The sequence below is a fragment of the Pungitius pungitius genome, chromosome 15 (genome assembly GCF_949316345.1).
Source record: "Pungitius pungitius chromosome 15, fPunPun2.1, whole genome shotgun sequence".
In the NCBI taxonomy this organism is placed as follows: Eukaryota; Metazoa; Chordata; class Actinopteri; order Perciformes; family Gasterosteidae; genus Pungitius; species Pungitius pungitius.
The window spans coordinates 15,929,907-15,945,517 of NC_084914.1; the positions used below are offsets into that span (position 1 = coordinate 15,929,907).

General features: G+C 46.4%; 1 protein-coding gene across 1 annotated transcript; it reads right to left on the bottom strand.

Annotated features, from left to right (window-relative positions):
* Positions 1 to 4,015: 4,015 nt before the first annotated feature.
* On the bottom strand, positions 4,016 to 14,680 carry LOC119209836 (E3 ubiquitin-protein ligase COP1-like). Its single transcript, XM_037459437.2, has 20 exons — positions 13,983 to 14,680; positions 13,743 to 13,802; positions 13,059 to 13,156; positions 12,696 to 12,760; positions 12,441 to 12,560; positions 12,169 to 12,237; positions 12,025 to 12,084; positions 11,836 to 11,915; positions 11,495 to 11,558; positions 11,067 to 11,181; positions 10,394 to 10,529; positions 10,143 to 10,286; positions 8,866 to 8,974; positions 8,067 to 8,148; positions 7,864 to 7,980; positions 6,497 to 6,614; positions 5,557 to 5,681; positions 5,245 to 5,405; positions 5,111 to 5,155; positions 4,016 to 4,904 (listed from the first exon to the last, which is right to left on the bottom strand). Exons 1-20 carry the CDS (start codon positions 14,324 to 14,326, stop codon positions 4,887 to 4,889), a joined length of 2,130 nt encoding a protein of 709 aa, XP_037315334.2. The 5' UTR covers positions 14,327 to 14,680; the 3' UTR covers positions 4,016 to 4,886.
* Between the last annotated feature and the right edge of the window lie 931 nt (positions 14,681 to 15,611).

A 15,611-nucleotide genomic window follows, 5' to 3' on the forward strand; every position in this document is an offset into this window, starting at 1 on the left:
GGAACGGGCGGAGGCGAGACTTTGGGGGCCGGAACGGGCGGAGGAGAGACTCTGGGGGCCGGAACGGGCGGAGGAGAGACTCTGGGGGCCGGAACGGGCGGAGGAGAGACTCTGGGGGACCGTGTTGCCTTGCTGTAGGCAGCCTGCAGCCTGGCAGCCAAGGTCAGCACCCGGTCGACATGAGGGTCGACCCGAGGGAAGGGCCGCCAGACTAAGGGGGTTCCTGGTGCCGGAAAATGCCCGCTGGTGACCTCCCCTGAGGTCAGCGTAGGGCGGCGGGGGCGGCGAGGGCGGTGACCGGAACGCTGCCCGGCGCCTGCTGGCGAGCCGGGGTTGGCGTTGCGCCGGGCAGCCTGCTGAACGCTGCGGGGCCCACCAAAGGCCAGACGGGTTCCCAAAAACGGGTTCTTCAGCTCAAACCCTGCTGAGTCCTTAGGTGGTCGCACGCACGCACGCACGCACGCACGCACGCACACACGCGTTCAGCCGTCACACCCTCCACCCCTTGTCGTCCTCGCGTCCTCCAATAGTCGCAGGTGCGCGCCGCGCCTCCGTCGTCGCCGCCGTCGCCGCCGTCGCCGTCGTCGCCGCCGTCGCCGTCGTCGTCTCCGCGCCCGCCTCCGCGCCCGCCTCCGCGCCCCCCGCCTCCGTCGCTTGAGACACGCCGGTCGGCGCAGGCGGGGAAGAACGCGCGCGAGCAGCCCCGGCAGATGTACCTCCTGCACGCGCAGCAGACGGTGTGCGTCTTGCTGTCCTTCTTCGACGGGCAAATCTGACACCTCTTCTTCTTGCTCGCCACCCTGGACAGAGCCGAGGCAACGGCCGCCGCCCGCGTTTCCGGCTCCCGTTCCGCCTCCGGAATCCCTCTCTCTCGCTCTCTCTGTGTGTGTGTGTGCGTGTGTGTGAGGTTCGGAACACATTCACCCATTGCAATCGTGACATGCAGGAAAACGTCATCTCTCGCCGAAGCCCCCACCCCCTCGGTGGCGGAGCGAGCCGATTAGACCCGAGCGATGAGTTCTCGCGAGTTCTCGCGAGATGACGGCTCGCTACGAGCCGGGTCGTTTTGACCCGAATGACGGTGCCGAGGCGAGGGTCAGTGTGACCCGACGCCGTCGTCTGGGCTGAGGCGCTCGCCGGAGCGAGCCGATTAGACCCGAGCGATGAGTTCTCGCGAGTTCTCGCGAGATGACGGCTCGCTACGAGCCGGGTCGTTCTGACCCGAATGACGTTGCCGAGGCGAGGGTCAGTGTGACCCGACGCCGTCGTCTGGGCTGAGGCGCTCGCCGGAGCGAGCCGATTAGACCCGAGCGATGAGTTCTCGCGAGTTCTCGCGAGATGACGGCTCGCTACGAGTCGGGTCGTTCTGACCCGAATGATGGAGACGAGACGACGGTCCCGGCCCTTCTGATGGTGACGCGTAGCTAGCCGTCATCTCGCGAGACCTCGTCGGGTCGTTTTGACCCGAACAGCGCAGGCCTCTCTTGTGTGAATGTTGCCGAGTGTCAGAGAGACCCGAGGACAACGTGAGGGTTAAGTTCCGGGTTTGAGAGTTATACCAAGGGGCGGACTTCCTTCTTGTTGCCATTCTTTTGAGGGGAGCAATACCGTCCAGTGCCATTCTCAAAGAGCCTGTAGCAGTATCGACAAGATGGTCGATTTGTGATGGACTGAAGAAGATGAAGAAGTGTTGGCGAAGACTCTCCGCACGAAGACAATCAGGACAAAGACAAAGGAGTCTTTTGTGGGAGTCACCACAATCAGGACAAAGACAAAGGAGTCTTTTGTGGGAGTCACCACAATCAGGACAAAGACAAAGGAGTCTTTCGTGAGAGTCAAGACAATCAGGACAAAGACAAAGGAGTCTTCCGTGAGGGTCAAGACAATCAGGACAAAGACAAAGGAGTCTATTGTGAGAGTCAAGACAATCAGGACAAAGACAAAGGAGTCTTCCGTGAGAGTCACCACAATCGGGAGAAGACAAAGGAGTCGCTTGACTTCCTCGCCCTCACTGAGACATGGATAACACCGGACAACACATCCACCCCAGCTGCTCTCTCCTCTGCCTTCTCCTTCAGCCACACACCCAGACCCTCTGGTAGGGGTGGTGGCACAGGTTTACTCATTTCACCCAGATGGATCGTTTCTCCTTGCCCTCTTTCATCCTTCCACCCCACTGTCTTTTGAATTCCATGCTGTGACGGTTACTCACCAGGTACAATTAAACAACTCTCCCTGACTGCCAACATCACAGCGACAACACAATCCTGTAGATACACGCTCTACAACATCAGGAGAATACGACCCCTTCTCGGCGGCACTGGTACTGATCCAGATTTAGTCATCTCCTTGACTGCTGTAACTCTCTCCTGGCAGGTCTCCCTGCAACCGCCATTCCACCACTGCAGCTCATCCAGAATGCAGCAGCTCAACTGGTCTTCAACGTTCCGAAATACTCCCACACCACACCCCTTCTCCGTTCTCTTCACTGGTTACCAGTGGCTGCCCGCATCCAGTTCAAAGCATTGGTTCTCATGTACCATGCTGTGAATGGATTGGGTCCAGTTTACATCCAGGACATGTGTTAACCCTACATCCCAACCCGCACACTCCGATTTGCATCTGCCAAGCTGCTTGTTCGTCCCTCACTGAGAGCAAAACACTCAGCGAGATCGCGACTCTTTGCTGTACTGGCTCCCAGATGGTGGAATGAGCTCTCCGATGACATCAGGACTGCAGAGAGCCTCTACATCTTCCATCGAAAACTCAAGACACACATTTTTAGACTCGACCTTGACTAAAACACTAGCAAACCGTAGCACTAACAAATGGTAGCACTTAAAATGTATTTATAATGGCACTTTATCTATGACATGTTTTGAAACTGCTTATTTGATTAAAATTGTACTTTCTTGATACTCTGAGTTTGTATCTCGATGTGGAAATGCACTTATTGTAAGTCGCTTTGGATAAAAGCATCAGCTAAATGACATGTAAACAGTTCCATATCGTTAAGTTCAGTCACTATCTTCATCCATATTTCTATTGTTGGTGGTTCTCTCTTGTGCCACCTCTTTGTAATTGCTTTTTTTCTATATAGCTGCTAGCAAGATTTTCAACAGAACACATCATCCCCTGTCACATTACCAAGGTAGAGAATCATATGACTTAGGTACGTCATAGCCTCGGATTCTGACAATGGTGGTATGAACATTTTCCCAGAATTCTATAATTTCTGGACAAAGCCAAAATACAATAAATTCTTAAAAAATCAGACAATATGATCTTCTGGATTTTTTCTCCTCATTTTGTCTCTCATAGTTGAGGTTTACTTATGATGAAAATGACAGGCATCTGTCATCTTTTTAAGTGGGAGAACTTGCACAATTGGTGGCTGACTAAATACATTTTTGCCCCACTGTACATGAGCATGGTTTACATTTCACCCACAAGTCCACAAGTGGGAGCTGAACATCAGCTCCATCACCAAAAAGGCTCAGCAGAGGATGTTCTTCCTGAGGCAGCTGAAGAAATTCAACCTGCCAAAGACGATGATGGTGCACTTCTACACGGCCATCATGGAGTCCATCCTCTGCTCCTCCATCACCGTGTGGTACGCTGCAGCCACAGCCAAGGACAAGGGCAGGTTGCAGCGTGTCATCCTCTCTGCAGAGGGTGATCGGCTGCAATCGGCTGTTTCTCCAGGACTTGTTCGCTTCCAGGACTGTGAAGCGGGCCAGAAAGATTGTTCCCGACCCCTTTCACCCCCTTCCAGATGGTCCATTCCTTGTATGTCAGGAAACATTTATTGCCATAATATGTCGGATTCGTGCCCCACAATTCCTCCAACATGGTTGAGCAAGACAGACACTTGTTTTTTCAACATGACATGTGTTCCAGTAGAATGAAAACTTATAGGATTACTAATTCACATTAGCTGAACACAAACACACAACTCAGTCATTCAAATTCATTTTAAAAAAAAAATATTAAACAAAAGAACAAAACGGGAGAAAACAGTTTATAAATAATTTATTCAGTTATACAAATACAAAACACTTCCCACTCAGTTATCATAAAATAAGAGGGTCTTGGTGTTTACTAGAATCCTCTCCATGGCAATGTTGACAACATGGATCACTTGTCAAGATCTGAATGCAGACGTTTTAACAGAGTATGTGGATTGGTGAGCTTGTTATTTTTGTTTGGCGTCATTGCAGATGAATGCCTTAAGCTAAATGAGAGTTGTCCATGATCCATTGGTGGTCCCGAAGCCAGAAAAGGAAGCAACGATACACTCAACAAAATGAAATTCAAGTCTTATTTATTAAAACCGGTTTTTTCCAATCTGAAAAACACAAAGAACGACAGAAAAGCAGTTGGTTGACAAGGTGTGTAGCTGTGTATGTGGATGGGGAGAGGTGGGGGGGGGGGTTCAAATTCATGATTTCTGCGTGGGATTTTGTCCTTGTGCTTTGGCCTTTAAAAAGCAAAACAAATGCATCACACTGGTAGCATTTGGATGGACGTTTCCTTGAGAGCAACAGCTTGATTTAAAAAAAAAGAAAAAAGATCCAAGTTCAGATTTGACCTAAATTCATAAAGAGGCGTTTCTATCATAGCTGATATAATTTTACCGTAAAAACAGTCTCTTGTTCCATTGTGTGCTCAAGCTCGGTCTGGTTTATCTTGCTGTAAACCGGCGGCACATCTTCTCCTGCTGTAATGATAAACTGGTCCACAGTCTGTTCCGCTGCAGCTCATTAAAAATAAGACGGCTATCCTGGTTGAGCGGGCAGCTCGGGTTCCTCCCTTCATTGGCCTGATCCTCCATCAGACAAAGAGAAGCAGATGGTTCTAAAGCATACTGACACATGGTCGGGCCTTCAGACGAGTTCAAGAACCTGCGCAGAGAGAGGGGACTTTGAGGCGTTCTGTCACTCTGGGGATAAAGGGTTAAAACAAGACGAGTGCACTCATTGCTCCAATTGTATGAAACCTGCAGTGATTGGTTGATTGGCAGATAATTAATTAGCAACTAACTTTTCTGGGGAAATGCCAAACACTGTCGTTATTGGTATGTTTTATGTGCGACTTCCAAAATCCAAACCTTGATTGTTCCTTGACTGTTTGCAGCAATCAAGACATTTGACTCCTGAAAAACAAAGCATCATTGATCAAACACAACGAATCGGTGCTCCATCTTGTGGACCAGCATTAGCAGCATCCGTGAGCTGAACTCACTCCGTCGGGCAGCGCTCTCCAGCAGACCGCGCTGACAAACTCATTGGTGTCGTCCTCCTTCTTGTCTTTGTCCAGGACGCTCTTCACTGTGTCGAACTTGAATGTTAACAATGTCTTGGACAGCCCTTTGTAGTATAAGTACAGGGAGTTGTTTTCACTGCCTGCACAAACACACGTAAGACCAAAAAGGTGTGGGGAGAGTTGGGGGGTTAGTCTTTAATCTACTTTTGGGCCCTCCGTGCGCAAATATCAAGGAGATCCTGCTTTTCGGATTAATTCGTAACACAGCCCATTTTAAATATCAATGCTTACCACAGGCCACATAGTCTCCATTGGAGGCCAGGCCCACAAAGTTCTTCTCATTGATGTGACCCTTGAAAGAGCGCAAGCAGTGCGGTTTGTTGACATTCCAAAGCTTCAGCTGACTGTCCGTGGAACTGAAAGGGCGTAAATAGACAAAAAGGAGTCACAACATGGTTACAAGCCTTTGACCAGATGGCGGTCTCTGCTAATCATCAACCGCCAGCCAGGCCCTCAGAGTGTCTCTTTGTAAAATGAGTAAAGATTGTATACAGACAATATAATAAGTACGGATGTACCGTTTGGTTAATTAAAATTACTGTTATTGGTTCTCTTTGATTATTTTGGGGAAAAGGAAGACTACTATAAAGGAAAGTTATTGCTTTCTAATTCTTATGTGTAATTACATTTTCCTTCTTAAGCATCAACAAGTTAGAAAATCTCAAATACACTTGCAGCTGAACAATTAGCGAAGTGACTAGCTTTCTCTTATTAGAAAACAGCATATGGCATCACGGACACTGGCTGCAGGGGACGAGGACTGACAAATAATCCAAATTACTGCTTTTCTGCAGATTCATGCTTGTTGTGGTAAACTGCAGACATTTCGTCCCTTTCTCGTGATACCTTTATTGCATTCTCAAAAAAGTGAGTTCTCAGAATCTACTGGAGGGAAAACGACACGTTTTATCTTTTACTTCTCTTTGCTGCGAGTGCCGTGTGTTCACGAAAAGCAGGACTCCTCATGTAAAGACACAGACGAAGAGAGGAGGTTTGAGAAGCTCACTTTGTAATTTGTGAAGTACCAATAGCAGAACCGGGAACTCAGCACTATATCCATACTCCTGGTTGGATTTCTATGAAAAACTGGCTAAGAACCGGGTTTTGTTGCAATCTATAGAGCAGTATTGATTGCAAGAATAAAACTTTAGCACAGCTAAAAATAACTTACGCAGAAACTATCTCCTCTCCGTTGACAAACTTGGCGTAGGACACAGCCTTCCTGTGGCCTTTGAACACCATGATGGGCTGCTTAGTGTTGCGGAGATCATAGTAGTGGACACAGTGGTCTGCAAGGAGAACAAAAAGAAAGGATATGCATTCATTCACTGTCAATCTTACACCAGTCACCACTAACCCAGGCCGCCATGGAGGAATGACGGTGCAACACAGTGGCTGCTGGCTGTCACTCCAATACCCAAGCTTCACTACGGACAACAACTTCAGCAATGGAGGGGGTGCTTTTTGGCCTGTGGACACACAGCGGTCGGCCCAAACAAGCCAGTGCAGGTTCACCGCTGGATTACATCTGACATCTGACAGTCTCTGGTTTGTGCAACGTTAGTGACTTGAAGGATCGTTTCTGTGTACATGGGAGTATTTTAAATTCTCCCTTCTCCCCCAAAAGAGGTACAAAAAGGTTTCTAGCAGCTTGTCAGGACGCTGGGAGTCTAAGAAAGCACAACGGAAACATTGTTGTCTACGATGACAAGCCGCAGAAGTGTGAGGTGTGTAAGAATGCTAATACATCCCAATGAGGGGAACACCAAGTTCTTTTGCCTGAGACATTTTTGGACTTTTAACATCTGAAATAAATGAACTGGTTGTAAGGCCTCAGTCTGTGGAGACCCGTTGTTGCCAATTGGATGAAAAAAGAAGGAACACATCCTGCAAGTCTTATGAGAATCCATGGCCAAATAATGACTAATAATGATGATGAGAAACATGCATTACTTATTTTCAGCTTCTCATTATGATCAATAATGATCATTGGTTATTTTCAGCTTCTCATTGTAGATAAATCTTGATTTGTTTATAAAAGACTTTGCGAACGTATATAATTTTGGGTTAATTAATAATAAAGCAGAACGAGTGTCTAGTTATTAATAAAGTTTCCCGTTACTTAAACTTACATTGTTTTGAGGAGTTTAATTTAAGATTTAAATTAAGGTCGTTTTATTGGTGGAAATGGGCTTCCACATGTGTCCGATCATGCACGAACAAGAGAGCGACAAAGATCTTATACAGAAACACATTGCATGCAATCATCCAAAGGCTTTCCATGAACCTTTCCCCCTCTCAAAAACACAGCGGTCCATAACTGTCGGATAAGCCTGTGACGGGACGACCGAGCAGCAATCTAACATTGCATTGATGTTACTACAACCCAAAAACATACGTCCCATTGTATAAGGTGAGGACATGAAAAAAGATGATAGACATTTGGAGCTTCATTTAAGAAGCGGAAACAAAGCTTGGAATGTGTCTAATTCTGTCCTCCAGCAAAAGTAACTTTAAATGACAAAGTCCCGATCTCACCTGCACAGCCAAAGGCCAGATGGTACCTGGAGGTCGGGCTGAATTTCACACAGCAGACATTGGCTTTGGCCTCGATGCTGGCCACCGAGTTATCAAGATTAGTCGACCACAGCTTCACTGAAACACAACAAACAGACGTGAACATTCTTCTATGAACCAAAAGGATGAAACTTGTCGGACTAAAGGATTACTGGTCCAGTTACCTTTCGCATCATCAGAACCGGAGGCCAACAGCTTTGGGTCCATTAGATTGAAGTCGACACTCCAACACCTTTTTTCATGCTCCTGAAAAGGAAACCGAAGAAACCGTAACAATAAAGTGCACCATGTCCCTTGTTCACTCCACAACGTGACTGCATTGCAGTCATAATTTAGTGTCGTTGTAAGAGAGGGTTACTCGACACCCAGAAACTCCACTCATAATCACATCCTCTGTGAATGCTGACAGCAGCCAGTCCTCTAGAGGCAGGGCAGACTTTACCCACTTCCTTGTCACCTTACAGAAGGGCAATTTTTAAGAGCCTTCTCTGGACACTGCCCTCACAGCCTCAATGATCGAGACTGTCTGGTTGAGAAAAGATCGTATTTTCTTTGTGATCAGCACATCAGACACATTATGTCTACGTTGACGAATGTCCTTGAAGATTTGAAATTGGCAATATTTGGTGGAGCCAGACAAAATATCCTTTTAAAGGCTGCAGTGCCTGTCAGCAACCGTTGACATGGCAACTTAGGAGCTCCTTCGGGCCTTATGGGGGCTTTTTTTATATGAGCGTTGCATTCGAGTTCCCACTGATGTGCCCGCCAGCGCCCAGAGGGAGATGGTGTCCTCCAGCAAGAAACAAAGGAAGAAGGGGTGCTTGTTTTCTACCCGTTTCTTATTTGTGTTCAATATATATCTAAAGTCAGCCATGTGTATATAGGTTACCTGCATATTAGACTTGCAGCATTGTTATGTTGGGAAGGCATGCTGTTCTGAACATCTCACACAAAGCATCGTACCTGGTAGACTTTGGACCTCTGGCCGGTGAACCCGTCCCACAGGATGACCGTACCCTCGTAATCACTGCTGGCCAGAAGGTTCTTGTGGTAGCTGCTCCAGCTGATACAGCTACAACAAACACGGGATCACTGTAAGACTCAAGTGCACAGTTTGTTAACTTGTGAAAAACTGCTTCATTTTCCATGTCTTAAGATTTTACTGATCCGATGCATGAGTGTGATCTATGCAAGCCTGCAGTGCTAATACTCCTGCCCCATCAATGATGATGCTTGCTGTCCCATGATGGGCTGATGCGTGTACCGTATTTTCGCGACTATAAGGCGCACTTAAAATCCTTTTTTTCCTAAAAAAACGGCGCGTGCGCCTTGTAATCCGGAGCGCCGTATATATGGATCAATTGGTTGATCCATACTGGTTAACGAGGATCCATTGGAGGGAAAGTCTGGTGCCAGCAGCCGCGGTAATTCCAGCTCCAACAGCGTATTGTAACGGACTGTGTTTTCATGTTCTGGAGCGGCGTTGCACTTTACAGAGTTTTGGGATGGTCAGTGAAGGGCGCACAATGTGACGTCACTCATCTTAGTGCCACCTATGGGGACGCGGGAATTGTTGTTGTTTTGGAGAGCGATGGTGTGTTTTTGTTCGGCGTAGGCTACGGCCGACAGTAGCCTGTTTCTCGACAATAAAACCAGAAGATAAGCACATTGTCCAGAGATTCATTAGCGAGAGTCGCTACAGTATATTAAAGCTCGTAGTTGGATGTCGGGATCGCGCTGACGGTCCGCCGCGAGGCGCCACCGTCTGTTCCAGCGCTGCCTCTCGGTGAAAGATGCACCAAAGCATTATTGGTTAAGAATGTTTTCATTAACCAATAACGAAAGAGATATTGTTAATATCCACATTAACGTTTGAACAACGTTACCATGGGAGTGAAGAGTTTTCAGAACACTTAATAACGTTTGATTTAGCACAGCCCGATCTAGTGGATGCATAACGCAGCCCCAGTCAAACGTTTTACTGCAGTTACTTCTATGCGCCTTGTGATCCGGTGCGCTCTATATATGAAAACAGTTCTAAAATTGGCGATTTATTGAAGGTGCGCCTTGTAATTCAGTGCGCCGTATAGTCGCGAAAATACGGTACTTGATTTAATACATTTAAAAACCAGCATTGTAGCGTGTTAGTGGATTTCTCGAGCATCATTGTCTTTATTGAATGTGAAAAACAACATTTCTCCTATTGGGTCTTGAGTTGATCAGAACGAGTTTTCTCCTACCTGATTTTGGAATTGCATGTCATTTCATTCACGGGGTAGTGGATGTCCACCGCGTCCTGGATCACTGTGCCGTACTCAAACACCTTGATCTTCTTGGTCACACCAGCAATGGCAAAGTAGTCGCAGTCACGGTCAAACTCAATACTGGAACAGAGGGGACATTGCAGTCATTGAGTAAAGGTTACACTTTACCTATCAGGGCAACCGAAGGATTGAGACAATGATGAAAAGGGACTTCCTCCTTTCGCTACCTGGAGACGATGCTGGAGCCGTTGTAGAGGTCACTGGCGTACGAGAGGGTGGCAAGTGGCCGCACAGAGTTGTAGCGGGTAAACTTAGACAGACACTCCATGAAATCATCCAGCTGGTTCAAGTTCCTGCCTTCATCTGGACACAACAGATACACACCAAGAAACGATTGTTCGCAAGGAGAAATGGGGGCATGAAAGGCTTGCTGAGTTATTATCGTCATGAGTCATAATTGTAGATTGGTTAAATAGTTGTATTTATGCTTAAATAAACTATTTTTGGCATTACTTTCAATGTTATAAGATGCCTAGAACTAGGGATAGTTTGCTATCTAATATCTATTTTATATTGATGTCAAAAAGGTCTTCTTCAAACAACATTAATTCAAGTTTCTTGCCTAAATCAACATGTTCCAGGTTTATGTTTAGGGGATGAATCAAAGCATTGTAATTTATGTTTAACCAACACTTACTGAATAGCGCTTGAATGTAAGAGCAATTCATTATGATTACAGGTGCATGTCAGGTGCCCGTTTTTTCTCATTCTTCCCTTTTGACTTTTCCTCAGGAAGTCCTATTCAAGTCCTTCCTCCATGTGTCTGCCTACAGACGTTTTCAGACAAGCTGCTTTTGTGCTGTGAGAAAGTGATGCTCCCATTCCCTGTGGGGTTAGCACCTGTTATGCGGGACATTTTGTTGGAGAAGTAGCACTGCTCCAGATCCTCAAAATGAGCCGTGAGCCTCTTCCTCCTCGACGCCAGGGTGCTGTTGTACCAGGTCTGTCTTTTGAGCTGGAAAAACATGTGTGCAGTCAAGTCACTGCTAAACTCAGAGAACGTTTACTCTTTTAAAACTCATAGTTTTACTGAGAATGTGTTTTTTCTGTTAAAGTCCACTCTGATCACTACAGAAAACTGAACAACTTCTGTACATTTATAGTTTTATAAACTTATGGCCTGCAAACTTATTATAAAAATGTGTTGATGAGAAGTACGCAAACAAAGCAGTTTACAGATCAATTTGAATCCAAACAGATAATGAAACTAACAGACAAACATTTTGAAGACATGGCTAATCCACAGGGTGTGCGTTTCTCCGAGTTACCTGGGTTGTTCCACCAAAACCTGGAGGCTGGCTGTAGTCTGGCGTCTCCATAATACTGCTGCAGCTACACAACAAGCAAACAACACACATACAGTGAAGGAGTCAGTGGACAGAAGCAGAAACATCCTCATCATATGCTTGTGCTTTGCTATTAAAAAAGTAGTTCCTTCTGATTCTACCCAGCTGGTACTGTTCCACATAGATCTGGACCTGTTTTACGGCCATCCGACACTATCCTACTTAGATTTCCGTACTAATTATCACAAAGGCATAGACAATTGACTAGTAGATAGAACTTATATACTTTATCAAAGTATAACTATACAGGCGGTCAGCTTTACCTGGGTGCTGGTGAGGGAGCCTCAACATTAGGCACCGTACACTCAGCCTCCATCATGGAAGAGTAAAGCCCGCTCATCTCCTGTACAACGCAGAAATAAAAGGTTTCTCTCCAATTGTTCCCCATTTCATGTCGTCGTAGGAGTTTACACACAACACACTCGCAACACGCTGAGATTCTTTCGTTTTACCTCCACGCGCTTAATGTCCTCTTCAAGAAAGCTGAGCTCTTTCTGCAGTTGCTCCAGTTGCTGTAGACGGAGCCAGAGACACGGATCATTATGGGTTGCCAGGCAGCAGCACAGCCTTAACATGAATATCAAAAACACCGGTACCTCTCTCTTGTTTCTCCTGGCTTCTTTCAGGAACTCCATGAGTATCTGTCTCTGAGCTGCTTGGGACTCCTAGGGGAGACACGTTCATTTTTACTTAAGAAATTTCACTTCTTTTAGGTAAAAATATTTTTACTGGAGTAAAGGGGTTCCAGTGAGCATTCCATCCCTGATACGGAGTTCGCAATGGCTTCGCAGAAGGAAAGCAGTCTGTTTAACAGTGCAAAATGGTAGCAACGGTGGCCATCTGTGACCACCAGGAGACCCTTACTTACCGCCTCCAGCTGCTTCTTCTTCTGGACCAGCAGCTCCAGCATCAGATTGACATTAGCTAGGTCCAAGTTCTCCTGGTCGGGACTCAACACGTCCTGGAACACCTGCCACCTTGACCCATTCTGTGGGGTCAGAGGAACAGGTCGGCTACAAGCAACAGAATTTTCATAATAAAACGTATATTGACAGATTGCGAGAGTGAAAATGTGTGGGCAAGTAGAAATAGAGCAGCTCCTGGGAGCTTGTGTAGTACTTACAGGATGATCCAGTTTGAGCCTTTTCTCTTCGGACCGTTGCTTCTGTTTGAGGATCAGTTCATTTACTGTGTGAGAAAGTTGGAAATGCCACTTAAGTATACGAAAGGAACACACCTTTAACAGGAAAGTTGTGGTCCTTTGGGCAAATTGGTTCAGTTGTGGTAAAAACAACAGTTAGGAACGATCCACAATGTGTATTAGAGCTAATATTTCTCACAGACAGCCACAAAACTATAAATATGCAATGGCTTTATTCTGCTATAAATAGTAAGGGGATGTGTAAACCGTGTTTTCACTCCCAAACTTTTCTATGACGTATGAAAGGAGAAAAGGGCTTTCGACCCGCCGACGCTAGACACCCACCAAGAAAGTTGGGGTAGAGCTGATCCACGTTGTCGACAATGTAGTTACACTTCGGGCATCGGTTGCTGTCCTCCAGACTCTGGCGGATACACTTGAAACTGCGGAAGGGAGAGACAACTGAATACTGTGGAAATGCGTGAATCGTTTCACTAACATGAGCGCAATGTTACAGTGGCACTTATCAGTGCTTAGTTAATTAAGCCGTACCTCACTGTGCTAACGGGTGGACTTCCTCATTCTCACAATGCCTCTCTACATGTTTTGAGTCAACGTTTTATCCTTTTCTTGCACTATTTCTGATCAAACAAAAAAGAAAGTACCAGGACTTTGTAACTTTTCCCTGTAATGCAAAGACTGGATTAGATTGTTTTTTACCTTGTTACCTGGGGAAACTTTGTTTATAGTGTAGAATGCTTATTTAGGGGTTACAGGTGGAAGAAAGGAGCAGTAGGCATCACTAACATTGCACATTGTCTTTGGAAAAGTCTTGACCAATAAACATATTCTTATATATTATATTATGTATTCTTATCTTGACTAATAAATATATTCCTCTATTGGTACTTTGGTGATGAGCTCACTGTCTTCAATACACGTGGCTCTAATAGGAGTTTCCACAAGGTGGGACATTAATGTCCATCTACCTGCAAACCCTTTGCCTTCGCTGGCCCAGCCATCACTTACCAAAAACTGTGTCCACACTTTGTCATGTGGGCCTCTTCTATCATTTCGAAGCAAATGGGACTGGAAAAGTACACACACACACACACACACACACACACACACACACACACACACACACACACACACACACACACACACACACACAAAACATGTTAAGTGCGTGTCAACGTTTTGACACACTTGCAGTTGGAAGCCACAGTGTGCAGACATAACTGTTTCGTCACTCCGGAGAATACTAACCAGACAAAGTCGTTGCTTTTATCTTCGTAGGAGTTCAGGAGGCCGTTGTAAAGGGGTGCTTGGTGGAGGGATTTCTTCCTGCTGCCCGAGGACGCCGTGGGTCGGCTGAGAGACGCGAAGCCGCCCCGCGACGCCGGCACGGCGGCCAACGACGGCACCGACAAGCCCCCCTCGCTGGTCCCTGTCGGGGTCCGAGAGGGCACAACATTTCCAGAGTTGTTACCGTTGGTCCCGCCGCCACCGTTTGTGCTCCCGGTGCCTCCTGCGCTGCCGCTGACGTTACTTGTGCTGGGCACCGGACTCGCCCCCCCGGCGCTTTGCTGTGGCCGGTTGTTTGACATCATTCGAGGCCGACTCGAACATTCGCTGAAATCCGCTGTCTTTTTTGCTGTTCAAAGCATCCGGAGAATGCTGCTATTTGGCTGTATTAGCAGGTCTGCTAGCTAGTTGGTACTCCTGTGAGAAAGTCACCGGACATCCAGCGTATTTAAACGTGCTCGTCGGTGTCCGCCTCACTTTTGCCACACATTAGGAAATCCCCGAGGCGCGAACAGACGCGGACATTGAAACCGCCAAAGAAACAACCACAACTGCGTTGTCCAGGAGATTAGTAGCCGGCTAACTATAAGAGCCACGGGCAGGAATCTCCTGAGTGTCCTCGATTACCCAGGTGTCAGTGCGCCCCCGCTAACGCGCTACTTCCCCCTAGCGAGTAGGAGTGCAACTGCGCAGAAGGAAATACGCACCACGAGCAACAAGTTGGCTGTTATCATGCGATTCGTATGTATATCGAAACGCATCTACAATAACACTAATAACAACAAGTGATTATTTGAGACTACAAACAAAGCGAGGTCCACGTGCATGTGAAGTAACCCATCTCACTACACTGAAATTATCTTTTTAAAGGGTCAAACGGGTCTGCAACAAACACAGCAAGCGGCACTGCAGGTAAATCGGATCAAGTTTTTTTAACACTGCTTTTCTGTCCATTCTGTTGTGTACACTCAATGAGAGCATCACAACGGTTCATTAGAAATACTGGAAAGCCACTTTACAGAGACAATATGAAAATATTGTAATTGAAACAAATAACAAATAAAGGGACTGAAAATGAAAGCCTCTTTAATTTTTCAATGTTTGTTTTGAAAAAGCATATAGGCCTATCTCAGGAGACAACTCCTTTCTATAATGTGCTTGAAATATTATAAGGATTCCTGTAAACCACAGAGACACAGTGTCCACATTATTTTTTTACAGGGAGCCCACCCCTCCAAATAAATTACAGGGTGAGCCAAGAAAAACCGCTTGCAGTCCTTCAATCATCCACCTGCAGCTTTGCAAATAAAACCCGTGGAGCATTAACGTATTCACGGTCACACTTGAGCCACTACTTGCTTTTCCTTTCCTTCCTCTCCACATGGACAAACAAGGGATCCTCCGCGTAGGCACGCGCAAATATGGATTTTCCCATGTTTTTGTTTGCGGAAGAAAGTGTAGCTCTACACGTGTCAGTTGGGACCACCGAGTGCTGTACAGGGTATCTGAGTCTCCATATGCGGGTCAAACATGTGAAACAACGTGCTAATAGCAGGAATATTTAATTAAAGGAAAAATATGAAATATACA